Below are 27,149 nucleotides of genomic sequence, written 5' to 3' on the forward strand. Positions count from 1 at the left end.
GAAGTGTGTTTGGGAGTTCTTCTAGCTCTCTTTTGAATACTTAAAAGCAAAAAAAAGGAGGCTGATCTATGTGTGCTTTCCTTGTTGTTCATGTGTGTTTCTTTGTGTATTGGGTGTAAAGGTGGAAGGAATCTTTTTTTCCCCCTTCTGTTTTGGATATGGCTGAAGGGTAAAAGTTTCAAAAGCTTCATTGCTGGTTGTCATCCTAAACAAAATTAGAGTTAATAGGCTGTAGGAATTGAGTCAGAGACTTTGAAAAGATATTTTAACATTTCACATAAGTGGCAGATTTCCTAGGGTCTTCTCATGTATTTCAGTAGGAAAAGCATGAAGAAGAGCTTCTACTAATTGAATCCAAAATTTTAGAACAGCAGCTTGCAAGAATTGGGTCCCGTCTGAAAGTGCCTTGCCTTGACAAAAGACAGCAAGTCACAGTTGCAAGATACTTTCCCTCCCTGCAAAGACTTCTGTAAGATCAGCTGATACCGCAACAACTTTTGGCTTTTAAAGCCTCATCTAAACTTAATACAGATCCAAACACTGCTGCTCTAGATACTGCCTGAAATGAGTAAACATTCTCATTTGTAGTAAATCATTCACTGTCCTAGAAATTATCACCTTTTTCCATGTCTAATTTTATGGCTTTTTAAAATTCACTGTGGTGAAGAGAAAACCAAAATGAAGCCACTGTCCTTTTGGTACGGTTTCACGTCTGACCAGATGAAACCGTGCTTCCTAAATGCTCCGTGGTCTGCTTTTGAAAACAAGAAGCCTTCTCTTTGTTTACAGGCTGCCAGCGCTTTGTGCTTAGTCAATAGTTTCCAGGCCTGAATATGAATTTTTAATATTAATTTCCATGCTCAACCCTGAAGCCAGTTAAGCTTTCATATCTTCGATCTCTGCTTCCTAATTCGTCCAGAAGTCGGGGAAAAAAGGGTCATTGAAATCAGGGTTTTCTTTCTTTGCTGTTTTTGGTGACTGGGCTTCCTGTTTTCCCATTGTGCCAGATGTGTTCATGTATTTTGTCTTGTTTTTCATTTTGTTCATTACTGTATAGCAGCGACTGTGGGGTCCTTATGCCCTTGAACTCTGCAGATTAAATCTGAATGTACCTCACTGCCGTGGGAGCTGCCAGCCTGCAGAACAAAAATACTTCACCAAGCTGGTGAAGTTTGATGTAAAAACCCATCTTGCATGAACTAAAAAACCAAATCAGCCAGGCAGACTCATTTTTCCTTCTAGATTTCTAGCACTCTTTTGTTTCAGCTGTCTGCCTCATGGTGAATTTCGTTTTCAGCCCAGTGTTTAGTAATGCAACATGGCTCATTTAACCAGACATATGCATTTGTCCTAAAAATGATGTGATAAACAGATGTGTCAGAATTTAAAGCACTGCTGGAAATTTTACAACTACAAACGCACATGTCTGAGCATTTGATGCAGTTCGGAGATGTTTTATGAGTATGGATATACATGAAAGGGCAGGTATGGTTTTGAGGACATGAGGATATTGTATTAAAGTTTTAAAATCACGCTGCTAATCCCAAATACTATAGAAGACTATAGAAAAGCAGCTTTTTATGAAGGTATGACAAGTTAAGTGACCTAACAAACATTTCCATGTACCAGCATGCTGTTTTGTGAGTCCCCAAGTGCTGAACAAGAAGATGAGTCTCAGGTGCATTGAGGATCATTAGCTACATGTGGGAGCTTGTGGTGGCTTCACCAGCCGTTGCATGTAAGAGGAGGCATGGTGTTAGGGCTGATACTGGGAGAACAGGCTTTGCAATAAAGCACTTCTTCAGTCCTGCAGTGTTTCCCTTATCTCTGTTATTTAATGCAGCAAATGTAGGCTGAGCTTAAAAGGCAATATTGAACTGCAGATGTATGAAGTGCAGGTACAGAAATGAAGGAATGGGTAGAGTGTGAGACCAGACAGATCAAAGTTAAGCATATTTTCATCTGTCTGCTTCCCATCAAGTACTCTCTGCCTGTATCAAGCTGTTTAAATTTTTAGACATTCAGGTTATTGAATATTTTCTGCTTCTGTCTTTGCATGAAGCAAAGAACTGGAGAGCTGACTTTCTGTGAGCAGAGAGACAGAAAGTATTTCTGCATGTTCGTCATTTCAATAAGCAATACGGTGCTTTATTTCCCTTGTAAAAGCTAAAATAAAATTCTGTGCAGAAAGATTTTTCCAGGTTCCTAATTAAGACACAATCAGGAAACAAACAGGTGGGACAGCAGATTTTTGGGGTTGGTTTGTTTGGTTTTTAATTACAGCACTTGCCAGTCTTCAAGGGCTGTTAAAAAAAACACTTGGGGTTTTTTTTCTTAAATATAAATTGCAAATTCATTTTTTCTAGCAGAGCTGGAGTTCTAGTCTGAATACTAAAGAAGTTAGAATGTTCTTTGGGGTATTTTTCTTTCATTCAGGTGCTGAACTATTAAAATAATAAAATAACTATGGCTAGACCTTGTTTAATTTGTATGTCTCTTATGTACTTTTTTGCCAAAAGTTTTTCAGTGCTAAATTTCTCTGAAACATTTAAGTAGCACATAGTGTAAGTATTTCCCTTTTTTAACACCCTGTACGCAAAGCCACTTTGTGATTCCTGTGTACCTACACTCTTGGTAATGGGATGTTGGCTCCTACGTTAGAAGGTACTTCCAGACTTTTATTTTTAATTCCTTGGCATTTTCTAGATTCTGACTTCAATACCATTCAGCGCAGGACAGACAAAATAAAATGTTTATTAATGGTTTCAAATAGTTTAGCATCCCGAGTCTTCCTTTAAGAAAGCTTCTGAGGACTTTTGGAAATCTGGCCTCTTCCTATAGGGACTGTAATGGGATCTGATTATCAAATGATAATTTCAGCTGAACTTCAGATGATTTTTGAAAGTCTGCTCTCTAAATCTCATGGAAGACCTAAATCTTCTATGACTTTGATTTCTTCAGTTGTTTTTCTATTGATGTCTATGTGTGTCAAACTTGTATTGTTTTGGAACTGGGCAGTCACCTTATTGACAGGCTTTGAAAATCTCTTTCTGGATGATCTGGGACAAGAAAGTATCTTGTTATTTAGGACTCGCTTTTCTGTATCACTGGTGAATGGTTTTCGAGATGAAAGATGGTATCCCTCTTCTCATTGTCTTCCAGCTGTGATAAACCTTTGCTAACTTGTCTAATGTTTCTCTCCAGCTCTCTACCATAAATGTCCTTCTATCCCCTGAAAAAGATTGAAAGAGACAAGAATAGCTGATTGGAGTTTTCTCTCCAAATGTGGTCATGGTTCCCCACCTGCGGAGCAGAGCTCTGCTAACTATTTAGGCTGCATCTTCTTGCATTTAACTTTTGCTGGCTATAATCTCTGATGAGCTAATTTTGGTTGGGGTTTTCAAAGGAAATCCAAAGGCTTGATGCCCTGTGCCAGATGATAGCTGACATGTTATGATTTTTTGAAAACCCTAGCTTTAAATCTAGAGGAGAAGGACTGGGGAGGGAGAGTTTACCTGATCCAGAGGCTGCTGAAGAGGCATCCTGAGAACTGCTAGAGGGTGAAACGCAGGAAGAGCAATTGTCTTGACATTTTTCTCTGCCTATATGTGGTATATATATATCAGGCTGTGTGACACAGAAGCAAGATGGTTTCCAGGGCATGTTGGAGCATGTGTCAGGAGACAGGTTTCCCAGCATTGTTCCTTGTGACCATGACCAAAGTGAGAGGATGACTGTACCTGCCAGGGCACAGTGCTGCCATACCCCTTTCAAGGCAGGACCCCGGGTGCCAGGGGTAGCCGGTGTGCCAGCAGGCTGGGCTGCTCAAGCAGAAGTGCGGTTGTCAATTCATTGGCAGTGCAAGCCATAAAGGTGTTGCAAGAGGGGAGCATGAGGCAGAGGAAGGACAGGGAGAAACTGTATGATCCTCCTGCCCAACAAATGGCATTAGGTGGATGCGGGAGTGTGGAACAACTTGGCGGCATGTGTTGGAACAGTGGTGGTAGCTGTAACCGCACAGCGGAGGCCATCTGATAGAGGGAATGGCCCAAGTGATAGATGAGGTTCCTGCAAGGTCACAGGGGAGCAGTGGGGCAATAATACTGGTGCAGAGCACATCTTTGTATATCCACATCTGTCTTCAAATGTCACCTCCACTTTTCCTTTACCTGCTCTAGAGAAGACCACTTTTGATACAAGTTGCTCATACGGACTAGTGAATAACTTATCAGAAAAGCTTTATTTTGAAAGAAAGCTCTTTAGAGGAGTCATTTTGATTACTGAGATTTTTCATCCCTCTGGGCAGCTTAGAGGGCAAAAGTGATTTACGTACATGAGTACTGATGCTGATCCTTGCTTTCCATGAATTGACTGGTTGACATATCACCCAGCTAAAATTTGCCACTTACACTATTTTTAGAGCTGAGTTTCAGCCCTGCATATTTTCAGCTTGCTTTGGAAGTACTAAAGATAAAGATTAGCGGTACATGAAGCATTAGTATTTCATGTTTGGATTGTAAGCTTCTCTGTGGACACAGCTTAGCAAAACTTACCTGAGGTTGGTAGATCCAATGAACCTCAGTAGCCAGGCTGAAGTACTTATATGTCCTTGTGACCAACATATTCAAATGCTCGTGTTTCCTAGGATTGCCAAGGTGGGTGTTTTCCAGTGCAAGCCTGTCTATATTTTGTTTATTTGCTTTTGTTTCACAATCTCTTGTATATTAAAACCCTGAAACTTTCTTAGCCATCATGAATGCCGAGAAGAGGCAGAAGTATGGGATCTAATCAGAAAGTGAATTTAAAGAATCCACAACTTTATATGAAGCAAATTAAAAACTCCAGAATTTTTAAATGAGGCTCATTGCTTTAGGTGGCTCTAGTTAATGGATTTTGCATGTCTATGATTGGCAATACTCTTCTCCTCTTATAGAATCAAGGATTTAACAGGATTTAACGTTGCATCTCTTCCCACAGAAACATATTGTTTTTGTGAAAGTAATTTAATTTTCCAAATAATAAACTAGAGGAAAGCACTACTGCCAACTTCAAACAGTCAAGGCTGTTTTTCCTGTAACTGTTTGGAAATTATTATCTTTGGCACCTGGAAAACTTAACTCCGTTCCTTTTCTTTTTAAAGGTTCTTTATGTTCATTCCTGTTTTGCAGGTGATTGAATGATTTTTATAGTTATGGTAGTCAGCATATGGGGACTATTATATATGTTGTAGAATGGTTATCAGGCCCATTTGACCAAAATTTTAATTCCGGACTTCTGTATTCTGCAATAGCTTAAGATAAAATGCCTTGTCCTGTTGCTAATGGCGGGGATCTAGCTAGTGGGTCTGTTTAGCTCCTGTTCGTAGGAGCGTTCACTCTTTCCCCTCTGAAGCTCTTTCTGGTACACCACTCACATCTATTCAGGGTAGAGATCATGGTGGGAGTGTGGGACTATTGTCATCTATTGGCAGGTCTGCTGTTCACATAAAACAGGTAAGACATGAGTTTTGGGACCTGGAGAACATAGATACTAGCAAAGGTTATTGTTGCAGAGCTACTAGTTGCTACTTGCTTTAGAATTGGTGCAATGAGGAGACATTTTAAAGAGGAAAAGTAGAGGGCACTAAAATTGCCATGCTGCAAGACCTGAATTAAAAGCAATAGAGCAAAAGCATCTCTTTGTTATTTCTCTGTAACTTGGAAATACATAAATACGGTTACTCTTGCTCTGTTTTATATTCCTGATTACTGCCTTGAATGGAAGGAACATATTTCAGTGGTTTTTAGACATTTGCCTCTTTTTTCTGTACTTTCAGGTTCTAATTGACTGGATTAATGATGTGCTGGTGGAGGAGAGAATCATTGTCAAACAGCTTGAAGAGGACCTTTATGATGGGCAGGTGCTGCAAAAGCTGCTAGGTGAGTTCACACAAGAGAAGGCGGCCCCAAAGACTGGAAGGGGCCCAAAGTTAATCTCTTCCAAAGCTGCAGACAGCAGCAGCTCTGTACAGTAACTCACCATCTCACCAGGGATACAGTTTGTTTTACTGAAAGCTACAGTGTCAGCTTCTCCATCTGTTCTTCTCAGGCTGTCCGCTGAAAGGGCAGAAAATCCAGATGATTCCTAGGTATCTGTTTCATGGACTAAGTATAGTCCAGACAGCTGAAATATGTGGCAGAAAAAAGGTGAAGAGATTCATGTTTACACTGGGGGACCAAGCAGAAGCCATGTGGTCCAAACTTTTGTCTATACTTTGCTTCTGAAAGCTTTTGGGCTAAGAGCTTTTTTGAGATCCTGATAGAATTACTTCTAGGGAAAAAAAATGAGAAAAAGAGAATGCGTGGCCACAGGCACATACTCATAACGTGCACTTATGTGCGAATGATTCCTGAAAGGATATAGTCAGTTAAGCAATTGTGATTTTGCAACCCCCTTACATCTTTGCAATGTGTGTGTTCACGCAAGAAGCACAATGGAGAAAACCTTATGATGATGCAGTGATTTATGGGGGTGCTTTTAGCAAACAAAGCGACTTGAAGCTTCAAGTGCCATTGTAAATCCACGCTATTTCTTGGAGACAGATAGTCAGACTGCTCTCAGTTTACTTATGACATGTTTTCAAGAGTGGGCTGGGATGTGGGATGTATGTGTCAGAGTGGGGCAAGAGGACCTAGTGGTGCTAATGGATGCTGCTTACTGAATTTTCTGCATATGCCCCTTAAATAACAGGTCTGCAGCATGAACATTCACAAGCTTTTAAAATTGGTTAACAACAATTAACTTGGTGTGCAATTAAAACTCTTCAAAAATAACTTGAGGAATAAAACAAGAGTACTTTTAACACTGCTTGGTTAGACTGCAGCTGGGACCCTCCAGACATAGTGAGGAGCAGGGGTGTAGAGTTAATTTTAGCTGGGGAGTATTTGTGTGAATACAGTTATACTTCTTAACATATAGACACTGCTGTTTCAGCAGGTGGTAGTGCATTTCATTGTAGCCATCTGTCATAGGTATCACTGCTTTCTTACGCTCCCTGTGGAGGCCATGGTTCCACCCTCAGGCCTGCAGACATTTAGAAAGTGCTTAGTTGTACATACATACGTACATCTGTAGCTCAGTTGGACTTAGCATATCTTACAGCAGGAAAGGTGGGCATGTACATTTTGCAGCCTGAGACTTCAACTGGACTGGTTTTTCCTGTTTTCTTCCTGTTGAGCCTCTGACTGGAGAGCAAATGCCTCTCCCCTGACCTGAAGCTATCACAACTCAGCCCCAATCTTGTGTTCTTCAGTGGTGTCTTGGTTTCTTCAGCAAGACTTATATTACTGAATCTATCCATCTTCATGCTGTCTCATTGATGCAAGAGGCAAAGCATGTCATGCTTGTGGTGGTGCTCCTGATGCTCAAGGCCTCAGAATTAAGTCAGCCCTCTGTTGTGCAAGTCTTCTTTTCTGGTGCCTGCAGGAAAGGCTAACAAAGTAGGGTCATTAAACTTCAAGCAGTAGTTAATAATTCCTTGTGTGTTTTAGAGATGTTTCAAGAACATCTGTCTTGATAGGCAGACACAAAAAAAAGATGAAAGACAACAGCTTGTCAGTGGGCTTATTTTGAAGCACTTTGGAGTAAGAGATTAGTAAATGGCTGTCTGACTGATTGAGGTGGAGCTCCTTGTTTAGTTGATTTTATCAAGGTACAAGTAGTGCCACTCAGAGAGGCTGGAGTGGCTTGGTACACATGGTGTCAGGGTGAAAGGAAATAAGTTTCTGCTTGCTGACTGGCGGCTAACCTGGGCTGAGAATAGATAGGAGCCATAACACGTGACCAAAAAATGAATCTTGTAGTATAAGTTTTTAAAAAACATCTAAAATAATTTAAAATAATATTTACATGTTTTGGTAGTCAGCTTAAAAAAGATTCAGAGACATCTTGGCTAAAGAACATTTTTCCCATTAATATTATTAAAATATTGATAAAGATTTCCCACTGTAAATTGATAGAAACAGTCAAAATGTTCAAAGTATTTGTGAGTTGATAACCTGCAAGTCTGTTCTGTTTGGGTTATTAAAGTACTTTTGTATTTCTGTCACTTTTTAAAAAATAGATAAGTATATCTTCAGCTAGGTAAAATGTCCAGAAGAAACATACTCTTGAACTTGAGAGCAGAAATATTTCCATTATTGGAATAATAGCTTTTGACAACTCAGAAATGTTTCTGAAAGAATCTTTAGAGTTGAAGCCCGTCCCATTTTGTGAAAACAGTTTTGGTGAAGTATGTTTTTTTTGTTTTAAAGACTGGAATAATAATATATAATTGGAATATGTTCAACCAGTCCTGACCTCCTAGTCCCAGCAGCACAGTGAGTTTGACCGTTTTTTTCCCCAGGGTGGAGGGAGAAAAGAGATCAGCTGCTCTCATTGCTCTGGTGGCTGGAGGACTCTACCCCATCTTCCTCAGCTCTCTTTCTTCTTTTTTAGAGAAATTCAGCTCTTGTTTCTTTGGCAAAGGCCACAATGCAGTGGAAGAGAAGAATGACTTGTCTAAGACTTTGGCAACAAATAATTATATTACAGGAACAGAATTAAAAGTTTAGTAATGGCATTTTACAAAATTTCCTACATTAGTTCATTTTTGGAAGTAATCAACCATGATGTGACAATGTCATAACAACATGACAAGATTGTACCAACTTACTTCTTTAAATTAGTTTCACTAAGCCGGTACAAATCTGTGGGTCATACGAGTCTATGACTTTTGATGGTTTGAGGAGGCAAAGTTTGCTTTAGCTTAAATTCATACCTTCAGCTAATCTGAAATAAAGCTTATCAAGCTGAAGTAAATGTTCACGCAATATTTCCCCTTTTTTGTCATAAATTAACTTGTTATTCAAAAAGTCCATTAAACCTGTGCAGATTCCTTGTGTAGTGAAGGCTGTGTTGTGCCAAATGCTTTTCAGCAGTGAAAGAAGATGGGAGGTACAATAAATATTATTACTAACTTGGTGCCCATCTGAAAGTTGTTATATATTTTGACACCTGATTGATGAGCATGTTCTGCCAGCCCGTACCAGTTTCCTATCACAGGTTTTATTGGAATTGACACACTTTGATGAAAGGTTTGCTTTCAGCTATTTTGCTTTCTGAGGAAAATCATTCTCTTGGAAAATTTCTAGCAGAGTCCAGCTCTGCCCAGTGCTCTGTGCTCGTTATTCCCACTCAGGCCCTTGTTTAATCTGATTTTGCCTGTTCTTTTTGTTGGGTTTTTTTTCAAATACAGAAAAATTGGCTGACCGTAAACTGAATGTGGCAGAAGTGACGCAGTCTGAAATTGGTCAGAAACAAAAGTTGCAGACGGTCCTGGAAGCTGTCCATGATTTACTCCGACCCCATGGCTGGACAATCAAGTGGAACGTTGACTGTAAGGACTCTGTTAGGCTTTCTGTCTCAGCTTCACAGGCAAGGGGGGTATGATAATCAATGGGTTGATCATATTCTCTGTGATGCAGTGTGTTTTTAAAAATTATTTACTTATTTGCACAGAGGCTGTTACCACATCCATGTATGGATTGTAACTGGTACCTTCTTCCGTGGTCTTTGTTTAAGGACAGATGTACATGGCTATGGGATAATTGAAGTAATTTGTTCCTTTAAGGATATGCTTTCACTAGAAAGTTTTTTGTTTGCTTCCTGAATTTGAATCCCTACAGATAGGAGAAATGTGTTAGCCATTCAAGTACTAGAGGGTGGTCTAATCCTTCAGGCCACCACAGTGAGAGTAAAAGGATCCTGCATCCTGCTGGAGGATGCACCTTCTGACGGGCTAAGCAGAAAGTGCTCTCTGTTCAAGCATGGCCTGTTACAATCCGAAAGTGAGAATGGAATTTGAGAAGTCCCTTCACCTAGGTAGTGAGTGGGGTTCATCTCTTACAGCCAGGAGAGCTTGTGTTAACACTTTGGAAGTCTGCTAAAAGCAGATTTCTCCAGTATTCTCCAGTACAGTGGAAGGCAAGTGATTGAATCTGCCTGTCTTCATTGACTAGAGAGGGAGGTGAAGTGTTTAGACTCCTAAGTTAGGCATGTAACTTAAAGGGAGGGTTGAATCTAGGCTTTGCTACCTGTAAAATTATATTGTAGGCCTTGTTAATTTAGGAAAAAGAGGAAGAAGGATAAAAAGAAAAAAGACTGTGTTCACCAAAGGCATTTTTCACTGCCTTTTTCCTGCCTTTTTCCCAGAGCTGTTTGTTTAAAATAAAGCCTCAGTATTCTTTTATTTGCTTCATTTTCCTTGTTCTCTGCAGCAATCCATGGCAAGAATCTGATTTCCATTCTTCACCTTCTGGTAGCTTTGGCAATGCATTTCCGGGCTCCCATTCGACTGCCTGAACATGTGTCTGTACAAGTGGTAGTTGTACGGGTGAGTATGAACTCATAAGAGAAATTGATCAGAACAATCATTGTTTATCACTCTGCTTTTGCAGTACTTGGCTGCTCCCATCCATTGCCCCACAATTTCTTGTCATTTAGAAAATTCTTGTCCCAGTTGTTTAGTGAGTCCCAGTCCTGGGAACACATTTTTGGTGTGCTTAACTGTGATCCTGAGAACATCAGATCTTTAATATGTTTGGGACCACCATTTGCTACATCAAGCTAAAAACATGTGCTGGGATTTTGTATGAGAGAGAGTTGTGTCTGTAATTTCTGGCACTTTGGTAAATGGTTTTTGCAATGCATTTTCTGTAGAGCAGCCATTGAAACACAAACAGCACAGAAAGGAGTTTCAGCACATAGAATCTCCTTAGTCTGGGAAGCCTGTTACTGATGTTGTTTTTCCTCAATGGCTTGTTATGCAGACTTAGACATGTTGTTTTCCTTGGCATGCTAATAGACTTTCATAATTTCTTTTACAGCCTTGTGTTTGTCAGCTTTCCTTAGATATGGAGAAGAGATCTGACCTGAGGAACTGTGACTTCTTCCCTCCTGCCCTAGATATTGCTCTAGTCATTCCTTTCTCGGCTTGCTGTTGACCATTTCTTTTTACTCTACAAAGACTCTACTATAGGAGCATATGTACTCTTGCTTTTTATCTTGCCTTCTATCCCAACCAAAGCTCCTGCGGCAGTACAGCCCATAGCATGCGAACCCAGCTTTTCTCAACAGCTGTTGAAACACCAGGCAGAGCTGTTCCAGCTGGCACTCTGATCATGCCGTGACTTGTTTGCTGTGGTGCTCAGCGCTGCTGTTGCAAGGCAGGCTCAGCTGCTGGCAGCAGGCTGTGGAAGTGCTTTCCGTACGTGTCATTTACTGTTAGAACTGTCAGGCTGTAGTAGGTTTCCTTTCAAGAATAAAGAAGACAAAGCGATCTCGGACTCTGTTTTGCAAATGTGGATCCCCTTACAAGATGCGATTGCATGGTGGTTGATTAGGCAAACCTCATTTTGCTTTACATTTAAATAATGGCATTTTCCAGGCTGCCTGCCTGAATGCTCTAGGGGTACAGGGTGTGATGTAAATGAGTAATTGGTGGATACTTCCTGGCTCACAATAAATGTATGTATTATCTTTAAGAGGTGATTTTGAACTGCTTTCAGGCTGCTGTAGTTCATTCATTTTAAGAACAGTGAGTTTGGTATAAAGTAACATGAACGTAAATAGGAGACTAATTTCTTTTTAAATTTCTTTTGACTGTCTTGGAAAGGTAAGGAAGAAAATGTAAATATAAGGTGGTCAAAAGTCTGCTAGAAGTCTCCTTCTGCCCAGTACAGTGAAGTGTCTTCTGTAACTGCTAAGTCAGAAAAAAACCTTAGGTAAAGAGGTAAAGCCTCCCTTTCCTTGTCCTTAGTTCAAGCTTCAGGACCCTCCACCTCTGTAGCTGAGGGAAGGCTGTGGAGAAGGTGTTTTCACATCTTTTCCTGTTGGAGGGATATAGAGAAGACACCTACTGAGAGCATCTGGTTCACCAGAGTCCCTGCATCTTGAGACTAAGACAAGGCTGAGGTGAAGACATGATGGGATAAAGGCCGACAGAAACTAGGGAAAGAAAGACAGAGAGAAAGAGCAACTCCTGTGTCCGCAAGGGAGTGCCTGAAGGTGTCAGAGCAATGAGAGTTAATTTAAGCTCGAGAGGCTGTAAGCTCTTGCTCTTGGACCTGGAGCCTGGAGTCCTGGAGATGGTTACGGCAACTGCTGGCTGTGAGCCTACCTCAGCTGGCCCCGTGCAAGAGAAGGCTTGTTTCAGCCCCCCTATCCCACTGCTAGGAAAAGCTTGCAACTCTTCAGCTTTGTTTATTTAAATGGAAAGCAAGGCACAGTATAAACTGAAGCATGTTTCTTCTGGAAGAAGTAACTTTTGCCTTATAGTTTGGTAAATTGAATTTTTGTAGTTCAGCATCCATAATCTAGTTTAAAAATACATGCTGGTTCAGTAACACAGACCTCTTTAAATGGATTTTGTTTAGCCTTTGTTATACTAATGACAAACGGAATAGTAATGAGGTTAATATTGTTCCTAATCCAAGTAAGAAACTATTATTAAGAAGGTTGTTATTATTATAATTATCAATTTATTGTTAAATGATTTCTTATTACAGATCCCAATAAAGATTAGGGTTCTGTCAAACTAGATCACAATTAACATAAGATGTCTGCTCTGAGAGGTTTTAGTTTAAATGCCTCTTCTTGCTTGAATAGGCATTTAAGGGGATTAATCAACAGGTTTTTAAGTGACTTCTTTGTAAGCTTTGCAGAATTGACCCCGTAGCAAGAAAACCTTGCAAGATGTTGTGGGAGTATTGTGCAAGAACACACCCACACTTGAAATTTTCAAAACTAGTTAAGTCTTACTTTCATGGGTGACTTTGGCGCTTAGGATTATCATTGTCAACTTTGCTGAGCCGTCCTCACACTGTGCAGATGCATGAGTTGCTTCTTGCCCAGAGGGACTGTGCTTACACTATGAAAATAAGAGAGTCATACTGGTTTAGCAAGTTACTGCTTAGCCAAGTTGTGTGCATTTCCATAGCCCATCCCAGAGCAATGCAGAATACCTTATTAGCTTGTGTAAGTGTTTTTGGCTTTTTCTTCTCTAATTTTTAGTGTCCTGCTCCATAAAATGAGATAATATTGTGACAGCACTGTGCTACATGGAAAGTATTTATCAAGATCTCCACAGACTGGTGGTGATGCTGCCCTTCCCTTAAATTCTTCACCTCCTTTAGCATCTTGAGGTGACAGACTGAGACTTTCCTAAGGTGCTGTATTTTTTTAAATTAAAAATAGTTAATTTGGAGTCTGAGAAAGATCTGTATCTGTCAAACAAAACACTATCCTTTTTTGGTCCTGCACTGTATAGTTTGCTCAGAAACCCACAAGCGTTTTGGAGAGGACTTTCTGCTTTACCTTCCTTGGCAGGAAGAACCTTTACCTATCTATCTGTCTGTCAATATTACCTAGAACAACGACAAGACTAACTCAGCAGAAAAACACTTTTGTTTATATTATTTTATAAGGGGCACCATGAGGTAGCCCCTCTCAAGAGTAGAGTCCCTGAAACCTAGTTACTTTCAAACCTTTTTGAAATCAACCTCCAGAATTGGTTTTCTTGGTGTTTTTTGTGTGAAATAATAGAAAATTTTGTAATCATGGCAATATATGTCCAGGTTATACATGTCCTAGCAGAGCAAGGGTTTAGGTGGGTCTTCTAGTTAAGATCCTGTTGATAGCTACTCCAAGTGCTGAGTTAAGAGTCTAAGATGATACATGTTTTAATACTGGTGTCATTCAGCATGTGCCTGTTGTTCCAGCCCACCTCAGTGAGGGCAGGGAGGAGAGAAACTTCGTGGTTTCAGTGTGTGCTTCCAGTGTGAACTGAAAATCCTGAGATTTTTCTTCCAGCTGACTCTACTGCCTGATATTTGAAACGTAAACTTGCATGATGAAGAAATACCCTAATTCAGGAAAACAAAAACGTTCTCAGAAATAAGTGTAAAAATTGTTCTTAAGGCTCACTGCGTTGGTTATTTTTGCAAGGCTCAGGAACTGCCATCTTTTGCACTTAGCTTTCTTCATCCTCATTTTTAAAATTGCAGCATGTCCCACCTTGGTGCTGCTGGGAGATCTGAGGTATTTTTACAGTAATTCCCTTGTAGTCTTGAGTTGCAGACTGAAAGGTCAGAGGCAAGGCAGGATGAAGAATAAATGTGTCTGGTGGCAGTGGTGCGAGGAATCAAAGTTTTATCAAAGAATGACATTTGCTTTTGGATTGCAAGGCCAAGGGACCTAGGCTTGCTGTGCCAGCAGCATGCTCAGCTGCCTCGGAGGAGACTGCGCAGAAATGCTGCCATTTCTACCTATTGGGGAATCAGTGTTGGCATCCATTCCTCTTTCTTATCAGGCATTTGGAGGCATTATTCACTAGTCACCACTTACTGAGTTTCTGTTCACAGTTTATAGCATCTTCTCCCTGGTGTACGTGGTGCCTGGAAGGTCCAGAAACCTGTGTTAATAAAGCAGAGATGTAGTGGGATGGAATAAAGACAACGTTGTTTTGTATGCAAGAAAACATTGCCCTATCAGACTCTTCCTCATTTTTCCGTCAATGCTGTCATCCTGGCTTGTTTCACCAAACCTTCTGGCGCTGTTCCCGTGGCTCCCTCGGGGGAGCAGGATGAGATGTATGCATGACAGAGAAGTGAGGGGCTGTGAAGACGTGGCCAGCTGGCAGCATCTAACACAGGGCCCAGCTCAGGCACGGAGCTGTAACAGCACAGCGATGGGAGACCATGGCTCCCACCGTGCATTCAGCCAGGCTCCATGGGTAGTGGCTTGAGAAAGCAGCGCTGCCTTCATTCGTCAAGGAGGGAGTGGAAGGGCAGGAGTTCTTCTTACTGGTTTTTAGATTTCAATTTTTATTTCTTAGATTGCTTCTGGGGAAGGATGTGTTTCTCTTCAAAGCTGTTCTCCCTAATAAGTTCTTGTTTGGGGTTCAGCTGGTGAAAATGATCGAGATGGCATATGTGTACGGAGCTTGTGCCTGGGGGGGTGGTTTCCCTGCTTACCTGAGCTAGCAGCTTTATTAACCCTGCCATAAGTCATTCTGACAGACACGGTTCCTAGATGGCTGCTGAGATTTGAGTTCTTTGTGTCAGCTTTTTAAGTGTAGAGAAGGGAGGAAAGAAATTCCTCCATTCAGGCATAAGGCTATATCCCATAGTTTTGGAAGGGACCCATAGAGATGTTAAAGTTTTTGACTCAGGTAAAAGCACTTCCAGCCTCTGAGAGGCACATGCTATGTCTCCAAAACTCTGGAGAGGCTCAGAAACATTTGACCCCACCTGTATGAGGGGGCTGTGTCTTAACGGCCGGGGAAGCTGTTATACAGCTGTTTTGAAACTGAGTCTCACTGCATGCTAACTCTCTGTTGGGTAGGAGACTCCTTATTCATGCAGAAAATTATCCCAAGGAGAGAAAACCTGCTAACAGGGAAATACTATTCGTTGTGAAATCACTTGTTGGGCTTTTTATGCTCCCTACCTTTCCTTGGTGGATGTGTTCCTGACAGGCGTGTGGCTGGTGGCCTCAGTAACATGCCTGCTCTAGGAGAGCTGCCCTCATGCCCAGAGGGCTTTGCCGGCACAGCCCTGACCTGGGGGCAGCTGTCCATGTTACTTCAGCCCCAGACCTCTCCAGAGAGCCAGACTGCCAATTGTGTCAAATTGTTGGTTGACACTGTGACATGAATGAGTGCACTTGGGGAATTTAAGACGGGGCTGACAAAGTCTCTCTACTTTGTGTTCCAGGCACGATCTTGACTCTCAGGAGGAGAATTGTTAGCGAGTTTGTTGGCTGGGGGGGGAAAAAAACCAACAAACAAACAAACAAAATATATATATATACACACACATTTCCCAAACATCATTTGGCTGTCAGCCTCATAAATGCCACCGTTCTGGGAGTGAGCCCTCCTGTGTCAGCTGTTTCACCTCTACCTCTACAAAACTTAGCGAGCACGCTTTATCCAGTTTTCTCCTCTGGGATTCTGAAAGATGCTGAATGCTGCAGAGCCCCTAATGAACTTCTCCTGTATTAATGCCATCTCAGTTTCTAACTCCGTCTTCCTTTCCAGAAACGCGAAGGCCTCCTTCAGACCACTCATGTTACAGAGGAGCTGACGACTACAACAGAGTAAGCACAAACCACTTTAGCTTTGGAGTGTGTCTGTGGTGCATGATGTGAGACCATTTACAAAGATGAAAAAGAGACTTAATCTTCCCCCTGCCCCTGCTAAATTAACAAAATCCCTTAATGTGGTGCTTTTTTAACGATATAGAAATAACTTGGTCTCTGGAAATATGTTACAAAGGAGAAAAGTGTCGTCTTGACATTCTTGTGTTACAGAAGCTTTTAACCGAATAGTTCATTGAAAGTGACCTTTGTGGGCCTTTTTTTTTCCCCTGCCTTCTGGAGGTAGCCATATATAACTAATTTCTGCCCAGTGCTGTTGCCTCTCTCAAGTAAAAGGCCAATGTAGCTATTTTGGGGAAGAATTAGTTTGACAAAAGGCAATTCTTTGAAATACCTCTCAAAACTCAAGTGATACCCTGTTAAAATTGTAAGGAGAGATGATCTCTGTTTTCAATAGTGCCTCAGGACTAGAGCTCAGCAAAAATAAATTAAATAAATAAACCTCTTTCCTCTCCAGTTTTTGCAACAAATTACTTTGCTTTATGTTTTTACAGTCCTTTTTATAAGAAGAAGGCTAGACATGCACTTGGCTGCAAATAAAAGCTGAGATTTTCCTTCACGTGGCCTGAAGGCAACTCTTCTAAGAGGGGCTTACATGAGCCCTCCTTCAGTTTATCAGTGTATTGGCTCCCTGTAGAGTTGGCTCAGCTTTCCATGACTTTGAAGATAAATGAAGTACCATGTGGCTAGCTCAGTGGGGAAGATCTTTCAGACGGAAACGCTCAAAAATGAGATCATAACACCTCTGTGTGGACATTAAAGATCTCATAGTGTTTTTTGTAGGATCAGAGCTCTGCCTCAAGTTTGCGGGCCAAAATTCCTCCCCTCGCTCCTATGCTCTTGAACAATGTAGTTAGCTTGTCCTCTCCTTCAGATGTGGTTTGTAAGATGTAATCTGTGGAGTGGGGTTTAGACATTTGTTAGCAAGAAAGATGTTTACAGATTTGCATGTGTGTTTATACATGTATTTTATTAAGTTATTTAATATTACACAATATTAAGAGGTTTACTGTTTAATGTGTTGCATACCCAGATATAAGTGTAACTATGGAAAATGCAGTGATCAGCAGAATCCAACATTCATTGAATACTTTCAAATTCCTCTGTGCAAATCAGGGCCTGATTCTCAGCTGATAAACATCTGCATATGTCTGGTGATGTCACTGGCTGTGTATATAATTCATATGTGGCAGTTTTATTTACATATTATCCAGATATGATGTATGTTTTCTTTCTTCAGAGAAAACAGATTAAAGTGAGATAGATAGCCTTGCTCCTTCTGAGCTGTGTGGTGAAGCGTCTGATGACTATTATTTGTGGAAACTGTACACAGAAGTACATTTGTTCATTCACTCTTCATCATAAAAATAGTTATGCATAAGAAATCATAATTATGTGTAAAACAGAATTACACGTTTCCATTCATTTCAAATGTATCTCCCTGACATCACTGATGGTCTGCTGGGGACATTCCTACAGCACGTTGGGTCTGGTCTGCGACATGCTCAGCCTCCTGACTTGGTAGGAGTGGTTAGCCCTCTGCCTCTTGCAGGAAGAGGGCCATTAAGCCCATCGTCTTGTCTTTTCAAAGTGATTATTCATGAACTAACCCAATATTTTTGAATGCTCTGACTTGCAGGATGATGATGGGAAGATTTGGTAAGTAACAAAGTTGACTCTGAAGATTTTTTTTTATTTATGTCAGGCACAGAAATCTTGTCTGTTTTCCTTCAGCAGATCAAGACAATGGATTGAGCAATTCCGCGCGGTTGGAATGTATTGCAGGGGCAGGTTTTGTTACTCCACACAGATGGACCATAATGGGTAGAACCAGATCATCCAGTATACTGCTTGTGCTCTTTAGACTGGTCTCTGTTGATTTGTTTTCATTTGTAAGGAATGAATAGTGAAAATGCTGCACAGAGCAGTATTTCCTAGTACTGTTGTTAAGTGGCTTTCAAGTAAAAATCTTTGCAACCCCCAGCAATAAGAGTTACACCTTCTTCATAATGTGACCACTTAATTTATATATAAATGAATACATGAAAATGACTGAAGCAAAGGTGTATGGTACGAGGTCTAAGAAAGCTCTGTTTATCTATGCACTTTCAGCGACCAGTCAGCCCTCTCTAATTCCTTTGCATGGAGTATCTTATCTCCTCCATGTTCACTAGATTTTAGAGTTTAGACCTTACCAACCGTAGATCTGGTCTTCTAAACAAAAGCCAATTTTTTTGGTGTTGCTGCTGAGAGACTTCTCTTTTTGCATTTAGTTTTGTTAGTGGCATTAAGTCACTTCTCACCGAAGAGATGTGGGCTCATGTAAAGGACTGCGTGTGATGAAGAACAAGTCATTTAGTTTCTCTATTCCCCAGTTATAGTATGTGAACACTACTGTTTCTCCTCTTGCAGAGTATCTACATTAATAATTAATAACGTTCTCGGAAAATAAGTAATATCAGGGGGCTATAGGGGCTAAATAACATATCTTCAGATACCAAAAGAATTTGGATAATGAATATGTTTATTTATTTAACAATAGAAAACTATTAAAATGTGTTCTGTAAATAAAAAGAATTTGAACTTGGAAAAACTGATAAAGACTATGTTGACAATTTTGACAGCTTAAAACCTGCATACTTTTCCAGCATTTCTTGTGCCTTTTTTTTTTTAAATGCAACTGCAATTGGTTAGATTTCTAATTTTTTCTTGTTTTACCTGATGATGACAGTTGTCATCCAAAAAACTCAGTGTTTGGAAAATTTCAGTCAGCCCAAAGCTGCCACAATGTGAAATGTTGCACTAATATAGTCAATTTAGTAGATTTTAGATTGGATTAGATATTGTTATACAAAGCTTTGAAGGTCTAAACGTAATTTAAATCTTCATACTGTACGTAAGCTTTGCTTTTCATACACTGCTGAATCAGATTTCACTCGTGTTCAGTTTTAAGCTTTACTGAAGTCAGAGGTACTACCAGTAATTTTAAATTAACCAACTGAATATCTGATTTTCACGCTGAGCAGAGGATGCAACCATAGCTATCACTGCAGCTGTGGTGCACCAAAACAACGTGATGGTTCAGTGGCTCATTGTTTAAGCCAGGATTGGGGCATAGCCAAAATTTCTGTTTCATTTTAATTTTTCTTCCACCTACATATTTTGTGTACCAATTATGAATGGCAGAAAAGGGAAATCAGTGAATGATGTGTTTATTTTGAGTTCTCTCTAAAATTCCCAGGGAAGTTCGCTCTGGCATTTAGTTCGACACCAAAATAGGGTGATAATTTTTAGCTTGAGTCTCTGTTACATGGCTTTCTGAGAAAGACCTTTAAGCTTGGGACACATAACCTGCTTCCCATACTTGTCTGTTGGAGGTGTATTGATTTTTTTTTTTTCCCCCCCCTAAAACCAGAGCGTGATGCCTTTGACACACTTTTTGATCATGCACCAGACAAACTCAGCGTAGTCAAAAAGGTAAAAAATAAAATTCAAGTTTTATTTTCTACATTGCTTTTTTCTTATGCTTTTGGAAAGATATCCAGAAAGATCTGGAAAATAGCAGAAGAGGATTCTGAAATAGCGAAAAGGATGTTTGTCCCCCAAAGATCACTGTTTCAAAGCCAGGTGATACCTGGATTCATTGGCTTCGGTCAGGCTTGTCTCATTACTCTGGCTTATTGACCAAGGCTTTTCTAGGTAGCAGTGCTAGATTCAATCAAAATGATGCAGATTAGGAAAAGCTACTCTGCAAAGTATTCGCAGTGATACAGATTATTCTGACTGGACAATTGTACATGCTTTTATATCCCAGGTGCTGTCCTCCAGCGAGGAGGGGCTGGGCTGTAGGCTAATGAGCGGCTGGCGGTGGTGACCCCTTCACTAGGCTCAGTAGCAGCCGGAGTCATGCGTGTGTCTTCAACCTCAGTCTCCCCAGGAAGCACTCGCTGTTTGGGTTTCAGCTCATTCTTGTACTAAAGATGATCTTCCACAACTGGAAGATGTTTTCCACAGTACCCTGAAATGTGATTCATCCATAAATAAGTTTGCTAAATACAAAGCTTTTACAGAAGGGTTGCTTGTCCCAGGGCTCTTCTACTTAACGCTAATTCATATGGTCCTTTGGTCTTTCCTCCAAGGCTGAGCATCATCGCAAAGCGCACCTATCTAGACATATTCTTGACATGGCTCTTTGTGCTAGGCAGAGCAGAGGGGTAAAGTAGCTGTTGATCTCTGCCAGCTCTTGTTAGTTTTAGAGAACACATAAGGAAGAGACACCATGTTGTTCAATCAGCTAGTTCCAACATGACTGTTAAGCTATTTATTAGGACAGTGTCGTGGTTTAACCCCAGCCAGCAACTAAGCACCACACATCCGCTCGCTCACTCCCCCCGCCCAGTGATATGGGGGAGAGAATCGGAAGGGTAGAAGTGGGAAAACTCATGGGTTGAGATAAAGACAGTTTAATAGGGAAAGCAAAAGCTGCACATGCAAGCAAAGCAAAACAAGGAATTCATTCACTGCTTCCCATCGGCAGGCAGGTGTTCAGCCACCCCCAGGAAAACAGGGCCCCATCACGCGTAACGGTTACTTGGGAAGACAAACGCCATCACTCCGAACGTCCCCCCCCTTCCTTCTTCTTCCCCCAGCTTTATATGCTGAGCATGACGTCATATGGTGTGGAATATGCCTTTGGTCAGTTGGGGTCAGCTGTCCCGGCTGTGTCCCCTCCCAACTTCTTGTGCACCCCCAGCCTGCTCGCTGGTGGGGTGGGGTGAGAAGCAGAAAAGGCCTTGACTCTGTGTCAGCACTGCTCAGCAGTAACGAAAACATCCCTGTGTTATCAACACTGCTCCCAGCACAAATCCAAAACATAGCCCCATCCTAGCTACTAGGAAGAAAATTGACTATCCCAGCCAAAACCAGCACAAACAGTAGTATGCAAAGATCAGTGTCGTAGTTTGTCCCTTTGCTTCGTATGAAACAAGAGGATGTATGCATTTAAAATAATGCTTTGAAGTCTCTGGAAGATTATATCTTTCCCGTCTGAAACGTCTTCTAGAAGAGTGTTTTTAAAGTTGATAGAGAATTAAGTTAACTCTATCCATGCAATAAAAGTGTTAACACCCAACTCTGTGTCCCTTTTGGAAGTGTTTTAAGGAGGCTGGCAGATGTCTGTGCTCCAATACATTAGCACTATCTGGCTCATAGTAGCATGTCTGCTTCCTGCGGGAATAGAAATGCCAGACTTGGGTTACATCCTGACTAATTTGCTAATTGATATGCACACATCACTCCAGGAACAGAGGTGTGTGCAGAACAGCGTACTGTTGGCATCTTCTCTTGGGAGTCTTAGCTCAGTGCTGCTGATGCCTTGCTCCCAGGCAGTGGATCTTCTCCAAGAACCTGAAGAGATTAGTGTGGACAATAAATGCACCTACTGCTTGCTTCATCTTCACAAAGAACCTACAAAAGAACCAATGTCATCACTGCTTTTTCCCAGGACACTAAAGTACGCTTTATGTGCTAGAAAAAATAACTAGTAAGCTGTATGTAATAGCACCATCTGGTGACTTCTGGCATATGGTGCAACAAAAATGACTATACGACTGAGTTGTTTTCGGTTTTATGTACTTATTTATGCAAAAGCAAATAGCACACATGGATATTTATTAAGCTTAAAAAAAAGTCTTAAAAGATTATGTTAACCCTTTCACATAGGCACTGACTGTAGTGTATAACATCACTGGTTCTGGTGTTTTCTTTTATAGTCTCTGATCACCTTTGTGAACAAACACTTGAATAAACTGAATTTGGAAGTGACGGAGTTAGAAACCCAGGTAGGAGACTTTGTCTTTTTGTATGTAACTAACTGTGTAAATTGCAAATCTAGGCTCTCGCTCCATAAAACCTTATTATAGAACTGTTTATCTTTGGGCATGTTAATTTATGGGATCAGGGCTCTGTTAAGTAGCAATGACATTCACTGATGCTTGCTTCCTTTACTCATGTTTACATGTACTTCATATTGCTGTTGATTTGTATTATAAGGTGAAATTCTTGGATATTTAATAGGGTCATATTAATGACTGTAGAATATGGCTGGATTTCAGGGCAGCTTGTCTCTCGGATCAAAGTGGAGTGCTGCAAAGCAGTTGCTATAGTTGTGGGTGGGTGGTGGGTTGTGTCTTTTCTAGCTGTGAGGGTTCATGATGAACTGGCATAAGCTCTTAATAGCTGGCTGCCTGGGGCTCCCAGGAGGAGCGTGGACTGCAGCGTGCAGTTCATCACAGAGATACCAGTGCTAGCTTTGATCACATCAAAGTGGGACTGGAAACAATTTTGCTGTTGCAGCAAAGGCCTTCATATCCTCCTCTTTACCCTGCTATCTTGTGAGCACATGCACTGTGCTTGCTTCTCAGCAGTGTGGATTAACGACTCAGAGCTCCTGTACTGCAGTGGCTTGACTGCCAGTTGTATCCAGGTTAGTTTGTTTCAAGCTAGCAGAGTCGTCCGTCAACCACCACCATCTGCTCTGAGGAGTCCTCTGTCTTTAGCACAGAACTGGGTACCGAGTATGCTTGGAAACCTTAAATAAGTGTGAATTTCAGCATCAGTGGGGTAGTTCTCACTTTACAGATAAAATTAAGCAATTTTCAGGCATGGGCTTGGCTAAGCAGAAGCAGATATTCTTTCCAGAGTTCACTGAACTGTGGAGAGATGGTTATCTTATTGTCACAGCAAAAAAATAAATACGGAATCTAGAGAATTATACCAGGAATATGGGTAATTGGTTTGAGCCTGGCTTAGTTTAATACCAATCATTCACTGCTATTTTGTAGCTTTGCTGAAATAAATGGGTGACTGGATCTGATCTGTCACAAGACATTGTTGCTTAATGCCTTGGAAGTACCCAACAATTTATTTTTGAAAAGGTTAGAGGATGTCACATAACGCCATATGAGGATTACAAGTGAGAAGTCTGATAGATAGACAGATAGATAGATAGATATCACATTACTCCCCTTAGCCAGTAAGTAGTTGTCCTATGTGGTAGGAATACTGAATAGTATTGCTGAAACTATTTAGTATATTATTTAGTATTTACTGAAACTGTAAACAATTTATTTTGACTTGGAAAAAAAAAATTATTTTGTGAAGTTAAACTTCCTACCTGTGACAGGGGGGACAATTTCAAGTTCTGATTGAGGGCAGAGATTTGAATGTCAACACACACAACTTAAGAGGGATTGTGGTTGAAATGACCAGGTACTGTAGTAGTAGGACTGGGAGTATATCATGTGCAAACATGTTTCCCAGGAAGTCTTTTTTTTTTTTAAATTGAAAAAGCTTTGTTAAATACTGTAGTGAAGTTGGCAAGATTCCTCAAGTGAATAAAATGAATGTGAGGAAAAGCAAGAACAGACTTACATACTCTAACCTCACCCCAAAGTATTCAGTAGCCTAGTAAATAGGTAACTAACTGGAGATAAAGATGATCTTGGTTTCAGTCCCTGCCTATTCAGACCAAATACTCTGCACAGCTAAGGAATACAAATTGTGGATAACTCCCAGGTGAATTGCTTTTAATTTCTTCTGCTTAGAGCTATTTACTGTATGTAAGTAATTTAAATAGTCATTGGCACATGATCTTGCATGGGTTAATGCTATAGCAATAGCTGATGGGCTTCCTTGTTTTGCTCAGGAAATGAGAGTAGAAGAAATAATGCTACCAGATGTAGGGAGAAAGCCTTGTATCCTGTGTTTTTTTCTTTTGTTTAGAGAACTGACAAGAAAGCAGCTATATCAAGAGGCTCTTAAGAAAAGACTTATTTAGCTTGCTTAGCTGCACTGGTGATTGCAAAGGTATAGGTGAATCCAGGGAGCAGGTGAAACAAAGCCCTAAATGCTTGTTACGCTTGCTGTCAATTCCTTGCTATGCCTGAAAGGAGCAGTCTGTGACTCCTGAAGCATCTTACACTTCTGTGCTAGCAAACAACAGTGGTAGAAATCAAAGTACATAATTTAGGCCAAGCATTCTTTGTTCTGCTTGTTTATGAATGCTTATTTGAAAACAGATGCTTTCACCTAGGAATGTCATCAGTATTTCTATTTAGTTTGCAGATGGTGTTTACTTGGTTTTGCTCATGGGTCTCCTTGAAGACTATTTCGTTCCACTTCACAACTTCTACTTAACACCTGAAAGTTTTGATCAAAAGGTGGGTAGAAACTCCAGGTTATATTCTTTTTGCTTTGTTACCACATGACATTTTCCAATCATTGTGTCCTTTCTTTTTGTGCCCAGTAAATCAGAACCTGGTATATTCTTCTTTTCAGGGGCTGTAGCAAAGATGCTCTGGCTGTGACACTTGATAGTTAATACCACTAAATGTTGCTTGTGAAATGAATGGGTAAATTACCCATAGTTAAGGAAGAAAGGTATTCTGTTACTAGCATCAAACGACACATAAAGCTCATTAATATCCAGAATGAATAAATCTGTAATAAGTGCTTTGTACAGTATAGTACTTTGCATAACCAAAGTGATTTATTAAATTGTAGTACTGCCTGAAGTTTTTGTGCGCAGGGATGCCTTGTTGTGCTAGGCAGCAGAGCTGATGCCTGGCCTTGCCTACTATGTACTATGTAAATAGGCAAGAAAGACAAAAGGTGAGAGATGGGAAGCTCTGCTTTAGCTGCATCCTATACAATGGGATTGACATGGAGATAGAGCTTCTTCCCAAGGTCACGGAATGTCATCCCTAAAAACTGCCCCCTCATCTCATTAGTATCAGTTGCCTAATAACCATTAGTTCTTTTTCTGTAGTTTATTTAATGTTCCTACAAACCAAGCGAATAAATATCAGTACTTGATATGTAAATGAGGTATTGTAGTAGAAGAGGTGGTACCTGGGCCATGATCTTTGGTTGATCTGGGGTTAGAAACTATATGTTGAGTGCTTACAGGTAACATGTTTTGGAGCTGATCTAAAGCCAAGATGGATGCCCAGATCTTGTCAAGGAGGGAGCGTGCAAAAAATTGCCTGTCTGAAGTCAATTTGTGAGCACAGACATCTGGTTCTGTGTCCAGTTCCTGGCAGGATCATTGCCAATGTTGCTGACTTTAACTTTTGAGAGAATGTGCTAGCTTGTCTTTTTTGGATATTTCTTTCTATTTGGTAAGGAGTGAATGACTTGCTGCCTAACAGTGTCTCGGACAAAATGAGCTTTGAGGAAGAAGAGTGAAGTCTTTGCAGTCTTAGATGGTCTTACTCATAATCAGGGTATTAGAGATGGAAGGAGACGAAATAAGTGTCTTGCTCTTAGCCCCACACTTGCTCCATTGTCCTGTGTCCTTCCTAGTGTTAACGATGAGAAGAGTGCTTAACACATATTTTATTGTCATAACCAAAAGTTTGCCTCTTTCTGCAGTTGTTCCTGGATGTGCACGCACATCTGTGTATATTTGGTGCCTGGTTGTGCTGGAGTAATGCATCTGCCCCCTGCTTTCTATTCTGCCATGTTCTGCAGTGGAGAGGATGCAAGTATTGTGTTGGCTGAGCTGGAGCAGGAGATGGCTAGGTCAGGACTGGAAACATTGGCAAAAATTAAAAGATCGAATGCTTTGTAAGGCGAGGGCTGTTTAAAATGGTGGGTTTTTCATAATGACTTCAGTGCAGATTGTTGCTGTCAAGCATACCTCAGCAAAGGTACATGCTGTCTGAGGGATGGGACTTCATCACCAGTAGAAGAACCCAGCTTTGCCTGGGTGGATCATATCAGCATTGCAAGAGGAAATTGAGCTGCACCAAATGAGCGCCATTACAGACCCAGGCTAATGTGCTGAGCCTGCTGGTTCTGTAGGTTATATAGGGTTTGTTGACTTCCTCAGGAGGTGACTAGTTGCTATTTGGAGCTTAAAGAGGCTCCCTGAAGGCAGGAAATCAGGCTCTGGTAAGAGGGGCTTCTTTAGGTGTTCAGTTTGTGGATAGGATGGGGATTAGTTCATTTTGAATGTTGTATACTGCACAGGAACTTGATAGAGCATTGGGAAAATAGTTATCTATTATGTCTTATACAAGCTCTTCTTTACAGCTTTCTCTTGCTTTTTTATCCTAGTATCTTGAATTTTCGCCCTGGTAGAAATGCAGGATGCTGAGTTGTAGCCAGCAGCTGTTCAGTTATGATTTTGTTGTTAACAGTTTAAATTCATAAAGATTATCCAGTATTCCTGAAGTAATGTTGTGGTTTTGTGTGGAGACTCTGCCTTGAGGAAAGGGGATTTGTAAATCAAAGAAGGAGAGGTAGACTCTGTGTTTTTGGGAAAGGAAAAAGTATTTTCGTCTTGAAAGTGATTGGTTTTGTCACAATGGATGAGGAGGAACTGTAGCAGGTAAAAAGAGATTAATGACGTCCTGAGCAATAAGTGCCAGTGAAAGGGGGCCTTTCTTCCTTGTTGTAGGGGAGCTTTGTATGTGTAACTCCCTGATTTTCAAGATGAGTAGCTTTAATTAAATCTCTCCCCCTTGCTATGTATCTCCAGAACTGTCATTTGCAGTAACAAAAATGCACAGAATTCATAATTGAAATTACCTTGCTTAAATTTCAATAAGCGTGGACAAGAAAGCTGCTATGCAGATCTCTTTAAACCATAATGTTTGCTCCTCAAAGGAGAGATTAAAAGAAGACACCCACTTTCTTGCATTTTCCCTTTTTATCCATTTTCTTTCCTCTGACTTTATGTTCATGTGTGATCCTTGGTGGCTTGTTCAGGAAGCTCTTTCTATACAGTTGTGCCTAGCTTGTTTTGCAAATTCACTGCACAGTCTGTCTAGGAACTGCCACCGCCAAGCATTTTTTGAAGCATTTGCTTCATTAGAGAAACTTAATTTGACTTTTGTCTGTTTTCAAGT

The 27,149-nt window shown here is 40.7% G+C and overlaps 1 protein-coding gene across 4 annotated transcripts in view; it reads left to right on the forward strand.

Annotated features, from left to right (window-relative positions):
* PARVB (parvin beta) overlaps window positions 1-27,149 on the forward strand; it is a 59,084-nt gene that overhangs the window by 22,823 nt on the left and 9,112 nt on the right. For 3 of the 4 annotated variants that reach the window (XM_009279054.2, XM_009279052.2, XM_009279051.2), the window contains 8 exons: window positions 5,816-5,918; window positions 9,275-9,415; window positions 10,296-10,411; window positions 16,118-16,176; window positions 17,876-17,895; window positions 19,652-19,713; window positions 22,008-22,076; window positions 24,354-24,455. In XM_009279054.2, the coding sequence (XP_009277329.1) occupies window positions 5,816-5,918; window positions 9,275-9,415; window positions 10,296-10,411; window positions 16,118-16,176; window positions 17,876-17,895; window positions 19,652-19,713; window positions 22,008-22,076; window positions 24,354-24,455 (672 nt within the window). The remainder of the gene's footprint in view (window positions 1-5,815; window positions 5,919-9,274; window positions 9,416-10,295; window positions 10,412-16,117; window positions 16,177-17,875; window positions 17,896-19,651; window positions 19,714-22,007; window positions 22,077-24,353; window positions 24,456-27,149) is intronic. The other variant, XM_009279053.2, reaches the window with a different exon arrangement.

This window comes from Aptenodytes forsteri, unplaced genomic scaffold (genome assembly GCF_000699145.1).
Source record: "Aptenodytes forsteri isolate BGI_AS27 unplaced genomic scaffold, ASM69914v1 Scaffold241, whole genome shotgun sequence".
Taxonomy (NCBI): Eukaryota; Metazoa; Chordata; class Aves; order Sphenisciformes; family Spheniscidae; genus Aptenodytes; species Aptenodytes forsteri.